The sequence below is a fragment of the Oryzias melastigma genome, linkage group LG15, assembly GCF_002922805.2.
Source record: "Oryzias melastigma strain HK-1 linkage group LG15, ASM292280v2, whole genome shotgun sequence".
Lineage (NCBI taxonomy): Eukaryota > Metazoa > Chordata > Actinopteri > Beloniformes > Adrianichthyidae > Oryzias > Oryzias melastigma.
Genome location: NC_050526.1, coordinates 27,967,220 through 27,974,339, shown reverse-complemented (window position 1 = coordinate 27,974,339; position 7,120 = coordinate 27,967,220). Strand labels below are relative to the sequence as shown.

Here is a 7,120-nt window from a genome sequence, read left to right as displayed (position 1 = left end):
TGTTTTAGTAATTACACATTCTTTACTGTAAATCACTTCACACTTGAATGAAATTGACTCAATCATCGAACGGTCATCACCATTAAAAGAAGCTGATCCACCAATGGGAAAGTTCCTGAGAAACTCCAGCTGTTTATGACCCATGATGTTTGATTTCATAGCGGGACACTTAAACTCGGGATGGACTTTTGACAAGTTCATGTTAGGCCATCGATTAAGGACGAGGAGGTCGTTGGACCTCGCGCATGAACAGACACATCATCATTATCTCATAAGTGACTGAGCTGTGCTCTCATCATCACCCCTCTCACCTCGTTTGCATTCTGGGAGCAGGATTTTCCTATTAAGGAAAGTTAATAACTAGCTAATACTCTGAAATTTCAACCTCAGCAAAAAGAGGCAGCTCAGCACTTTAAACGCACCAACATGCCATGAAGGAAGCCCGAGTGCACCCGTCTAATTCTTCACCCTTTCTACATCCCTCCCTAATCTGCAACGTTTTGATTAAATGTAATTAATACTTGATTCTTTCTGCCAAGTGAAGGGTGCAGAGTAATTGCATCAATTTTACCACAAGGACCGGGGCGAAGTGTCTTCCTTCCTCAATGGAGCAGTTCACTTGGTGTAAGTCACTTCTGGTGCGTAGTGACTCACCGCCCGTCTTTGTGGAGCCCAAAGGGATGAATAAAGTGCTGCAGCTGAACACCCAGAGCATTGTAACCGGCCTTTATTGCATATAAGCAGCATTTTCCTGTCCATCAACGGTGACAGCAGAGATAAAGAAAGAGCCCGTGACCTTTCATGTGGACAGACACGGTCTAACTGCTGCTGATCAATAGCAAAGTAGAAAGCACGGACCGCTGCACAACTTGCTCGGGGGAGCGCACACACACACATCTTTACCACCCACTAAACCTGTCAGTCACGTTGGGTCTCATCCAGTCGTGGCGCTGTGACTGAAAGGCCACACGCTGCAGGAGAGCACAAGCCCGTTCAGATACGGAGGGAGATGTCTAAATTATGGCTCAAATAAAATCACTTGGAAAAAAAAAAAGAACGAGAGAGACTAAATAAAATCTAGACACATAATTAGTTTTAATCAAGTAGAAGTTCTTATGAGGGAGTGTTAAACCAAACATTCTGTGTAATTAAATCAAATTAAAATCAAATAAAACTTTTCTTATAAAGCACATTAGATAGTTAACCCTGAAGCACAGAATCTTTACACAAAACTAGAAAACACCAGTACTTGATACAAAAATAACACACACAGACACACAAATGCATCATAAAAGCTTTTACAGGTAAGAACGGGGAAAAACCTGCCACACTGATGGAAGTATGAATATTTAGTAGGATTGTGTATTGGTAAGATTCTGGTGATACGATACGTATCACGATACACATGTCGCTATAAGATATAAGAAAGCAATGAAATGTGTTTTTTGTCCTCAATTGTCCTCCTCAGAGAAGAAAAGAAGAAACTTGATGCTGTTCACCGTTACTAGAGCTGAAGATTTCCCATTTACTTCTTCATTTTGATGAGTTTTTTCACTACAAATGTTTGCTACTCATAGTTGAAAGGAGAGACAAGCAGCTTATGGTGAATTATTGTCTTCTTTTAGGGGAATTTCTGTATTTTGTTTGTTCACTTGTTCTGTGAGCAAACCCTGATTTATGAATGGTTTGTGGACAAAAGTGAAACAAAGTTCAAATTGTAAAAAGGGTCTTTTGGAGCAAATTTGGTCCATCACATGTATTTCAAAGACATTGTGAATCCTTCTCCCACATTATTCACATTCAGCTGAGGATCTGTGTCCATGATGGTGGAGAGGATGAAACAACAGTTCACTTCCAGGCAGAGCGCTCTCTTGTCCTGTGGGTGTCTCATTAGTGGTGTGAGTCATCCAGTGAATGTGAATTACATGTGATGGGAGGCGTCTCCCCAGTTGGCACAAGCAGAGGACACCTTCAGCAGCTTTGCGACTATAAATCATACTCGTATCAGCGCTTTAGCGCTCCAAACTCCCATTAGGCGCTAGAACTGAGCATGCATGTTTCAAAAACTTCAGATTAGGTGAAGTCACCTGGGAGAGCGGCTCCTACAATCATCTGAAGAGAGGAAATGTGGACTTTGGTTTTTAGACCGTGGTTGCAGGAACTCACATCCGTTCAACAGAGACTGAGTTTGCTGAAGGGGAAAATAGGGTTTATTCAATTTGAATCAACTGCTTTCATGTTCAAAAAAATCCTAGGAGATCATGTTTGATTAGCTAGGGGAAACTATTATCGATTTGTGTTTGCGGGAGCACGAAGCCGTTTAGTGTGAGAGCAGAGTGTGTGCAGCCTGGGACTGCAGAGTCATTCTTCTTTCCACACAGCCAAGGAATCCCAGCAGGAACAGTGTGGGAAGACGTGCACAACCAGAGCATCTCTCCAGACCAGAGGTCACCAAACTCAGTCAGCACATTTGTCTGTGCAGAAGATGAGTGAATCAATGAGCGGGCGATGCCAAATCTTCACCTATATAGGCGGCAGTACCCCCCAATATGCTACACAGGGCATGTGATGTGTGTTTAAGAACCTGCTGAACTAGTTCCACGTATTGAAAAGGGCGGTATATAACTAACAAATCTGAGTCCCTGATTGGTCAAAGTTCAACTGGTTTAATTTTCAATATGCGTTTTTGTTCACAGAGCATGAAAACTGGCTTGAAAACGTGTGAAGCGACGAGTGAATGCAAGAGTTTGAACACGGAAGAACCAGACGCACATTTACATAGACTTTCCTTTGGAAGTGGTCACTTGAACGCACGTTGCCGAGGGTGGTAACGTGCGTGAACGTGAATGTTACCATGAATTGCACAACCTGCAGCTAAGGCCTTCGTCCCAACTGTCCTTACTGATGAATGTGGGCTGTCTGCATGTGAAAAATTGTCGAAGAAATGTTCAAGCACATTTTTTTCTTCTGGTGTTCTGCGAACTACAGGTTGTAGTGAACATTTGTACAACACATGAGAAAAAAAAGGTGATGTAGGTGAGTGCATGTCGTATAGATTTTTCATTTTTTAAACCCCCTCAAATTCTGTGTGTGAAGAGCCCGTTGGTGCTATTTATGTGCAATGATGTCGGCTACCAAACCACCCCGTCTGGAAACATGGACCACGGAGTCTAACATTATACGTAAATCTTGGTATGTTTCTGGTTTTTAAATGTTGTTTTTTTTTTAAGTTTTGTTTTTTTCTTTTAAAAATTAAACATTTTATGGTCATTTTACTGCATCTGCTGAGCCGTGTCTCATTGTTTTCCTGCCCGTCCCAAAATGGTTCCATTCTTTACATACAATTGACAATGTCAACAGGCTGGCATAATGTTTCAATCCTATATAACTCAATGAGTATGCACTTCTTGCATACAGCCTGACTTTTTGAGATTAGAAAATCAGATTAATCAATTACAGAGTAATGTGTATTTAAATCCTCGGACATTCGTGTACGATCATAAAGGAACCAGTACTCACAGCTAGAGTGTGGCAAAAGGACACTGTACAACAACACCTGTACATCATAAGAGTAACTCCCCTTGAGCTTACAAATACTTCACTATACATTCACCACACACACACACACGACCATTTTAATGACGTATCTCGAAGTCTTCATACAAGCCTAAAAGGAACCAAAAGACACACCTGCTCTCCTCTTTACGGAGCCCCTGACCTGACATGGGTAAAAAAAAATAATATTTTGCTCCCACAAGTTATTATTTCGTTCCCACGGATTATTAACTTGTTCCCACGATATAATTAAAGCGTTCAAACAAAATAATTAATTCGTTCGAACGAGATCTTTTTAATAAAGAAAATCATAAAGGGACTCTTTTTCCGGACGGACCGGAAGTGGAACGGGCTCTCCAAAAGGTCTAAGGAGTGTGCCACAGTGCTATTTTATCATGAAGAAAGTGTATTTATAACTAAAAAAAAAAAACATTTTATTTTATCTTTTAACAATAATCATATCAAAGGTACAACATGGGTATTGTCATGTAATTAAAATAATTATTGGTTTAAAAAGCAAAACAATTCTGACAATTTTATATAAATTATTGTTATGTATTTCCTCTCTGTGATGCCTGGAGCCAAAAACCATGGAAAAGAAAACCGCCCAACAAATTCATTCAGCAAAATCAGACAGTCTGGTTTTGTTGAATGAATGAATGCATTTTATTAAGAAAAAGAAACATTTATTTTTTTATTTTTCAAAACATTCATAACCAAAACACGTTGATAGCATTCAGAAATCTAACTAGTCAGACACAGTTGTGAGAAAAAATATATCTAATTATTGAAAGAACCTTTAACAAAATCAGACATTTGGTAATCTACAAAATAATGTTTATTTTATTTGAATAAAAACTATTTCTCCCACAAGTATTCAACTTCTTTGTGGTTTGTTTGCTTTGGTTTTGTTTGCCAGCCATTTGATCTATTTATGTTCCATTACAAAGAGATATAGTTGGTTAAAATAGTTGTTTTTCGTTACATGGGGCAGAGATAAGTTTACTTCTTTCTGTCCACTTTCATTTTCACAAATACAAAAAATAGCGTAATTTGTTGTAATGTGCTGTGAAAATGAAATAAATTTCATTGAAAAACATGATCCAATAATGACTATAACATAAATAAATATAATAACTTTATTAGTACTACGAGGACATGTTCTCCAGCATAAAACAAGATTAAAAACAAAAGACATAGCTGACGTTTACAGATCTAACTAAGCTTAAATATTTAGATGAGCAAAAATATTACAACTAAAACCTCAAAAACCAGCAGCCTCCTGCATGTGGTGGCGCTCTGAATCTCCATGGTGGTCCAGTTTCCCATGCGGTGCAGCCTTGTTTCATGGAACAAATGGATCAGAATTTGAACAGCAGAGATCTAATAAAAAAGAAATTTTCTTTATGAGTTTAAGTGATGAGATGGGGAAAAATGTGACAAGAAGCTCTGAACAATAGCAGTTTACCACAATGAGTGCCAACCATAGACCGTCTAACTAGCAGCAACATCAATAGTGGCAACTGTAGTGATGAACTCAAAAGCCGTTATGTTAGCTATTTAGGCTAATTTAGGCTTTTTTAAATTTGTTTTTAGGCTATTTTTGAGTTTAGCTAATATTTCAGGTGCATGCTAGCTATTTTGGCAAATTAGGCTTTTTTTTTTTTTTTTTTTTAGGACAAATATTTTTTAGCGTTCTTAGCTATGAATTCCAGCATCTTCAGCTATCAGCAGTCACACTAGGATTATCGCAGGTAATGCTACATATCTAGTTCTTAGTTTCAAGCTAATGATGGTTGAGATGTGCACTTTACATCCAGTTTGCACATGACGTTATTAGTCGACTAAGTGGAAAAAATAATCTGTGATGGGTTTACTATTAACGTAATCGTTTGTGGCATCACTACTCCTGATTAACGCCGATAGCGTCTGAACCTGTCAGATGGTTGACATTGCGGAAAACGAAGCAAAGATGGCTCACATGAGGCCACCAGGTGGTAGTGTTGCTGCTGCCGGCGGCGGCCTCTCCGACGAGAACCGAGGTCCATCCAAAGGTTTCGTGGTGAGGGAGGCTCCCTGGGCTAACACCAATGAGAAAGTGAGTTAGGGGAAACCTCATGGGGTAACAACCAGCCCCAGCCTCCTTTCTAACCCCCTTTTTTGTGTCTTTTAGGCTCCTGACATGAGCAGCTCTGAAGATTTCCCAAGCTTTGGAGCTCCAGTCCCACAAAACTCTATACAACACATTTAACCTCACACTAACTGTTGAATGGACTTTTTGTAAACATCTGATTAAAAGACTACGCCGACTGCTTCAGGCAGAACAGCAGAATCTCTCGTGCCAACCGTCTGTCCCGTGTTCCTCACCGTCCGTTTGGGGTCACTGTCCACTCCCTTCGTCTTCCAGTTGCTATGCAGGTCCAGCTGGTCTGTAGCAACGGTCCTCCCCTTCTTATTTTCAATCAGCATTACAGCTAGAACGATAAAAACCAGGTGGAGATGCAAATCACGGTGTCTTTGTAATCCTCTCGGACTCTCACCCACGAACACAACAGTGACCTTCAACCTTTCAGTGAACACTTAGCTTGTTAGCTGCTAAACCATCCGTCTATCCTGGTTTCTATCCTTCTACTACAGAAAAAAAAAATATGCAAATGCCATCAAAGTGGACGGTTATGGATCACACTAGAAAAAAATGTCCAAAAATCAATAAAAATTGAAAAATCTTTGTCGTGTGTTGGTGTTTTACAGAATGTAAAACAAAGACGTTTACTTGAAAGCTGCATGTTTAGCAGCGATGGAAGGAATCTCCAGCATGATTTTTGTTCAAATCTATAGTAAGATTATGACTTTGTCCATTAAAGTAACTTTAAAAGTTAAAAGACTTTTTTGTCAAAATATTTGTCAAAATGTATTGTCTTTTAACTTGAAAACTGTACTTATCATTAAGACTGAAACAGCAGGCCACACAAGCGGCCATTTTGGAGATTCAGAGCGCCACCACATGCAGGAGGCTGCTGGTTTTTGAGGTTTTAGTTGTGATATTTTTGCTCATCGAAATATTTAAGCTTAGTTAGATCTGTAAACGTCAGCTATGTCTTTTGTTTTTAATCTTGTTTTATGCTGGAGAACATGTCCTTGTAGTACTAATAAAGTTATTATATTTATTTGTTATAGTCATTATTGGATCATGTTTTTCAATGAAATTTATTTCATTTTCACAGCACATTACAACAAATTACACTATTTTTTGTATTTGTGAAAATAAAAGTGGATAGAAAGAAGTAAACTTATCTCTGCCCCATTTAACGATATACAACTATTTTAACCAACTATATCTCTTTGTAATGGAACATAAATAGATCAAATGGCTGGCAAACAAAACCAAAGCAAACAAACCACAAAGTGGGAGAAATAGTTTTTATTCAAATAAAATAAACATTATTTTGTCGATTACCGAATGTCTGATTTTGTTAAAAGTTCTTTTAATAATTAGATATATTTTTTTTCTCACAACTGTGTCTGACTAGTTAGATTTGTGAATGCTATCAACGTGTTTTAGTTA

The 7,120-nt window shown here is 38.6% G+C and overlaps 1 protein-coding gene across 1 annotated transcript; it reads left to right on the top strand.

Annotated features, from left to right (window-relative positions):
- The first annotated feature begins 5,476 nt into the window (after positions 1 to 5,476).
- On the top strand, positions 5,477 to 5,856 carry LOC118599734 (vigilin-like). Its single transcript, XM_036215597.1, has 2 exons — positions 5,477 to 5,653; positions 5,729 to 5,856. The coding sequence occupies exons 1-2, from the start codon at positions 5,498 to 5,500 to the stop codon at positions 5,804 to 5,806; spliced, it is 234 nt and encodes a 77-aa protein (XP_036071490.1). The 5' UTR covers positions 5,477 to 5,497; the 3' UTR covers positions 5,807 to 5,856.
- Positions 5,857 to 7,120: the final 1,264 nt, after the last annotated feature.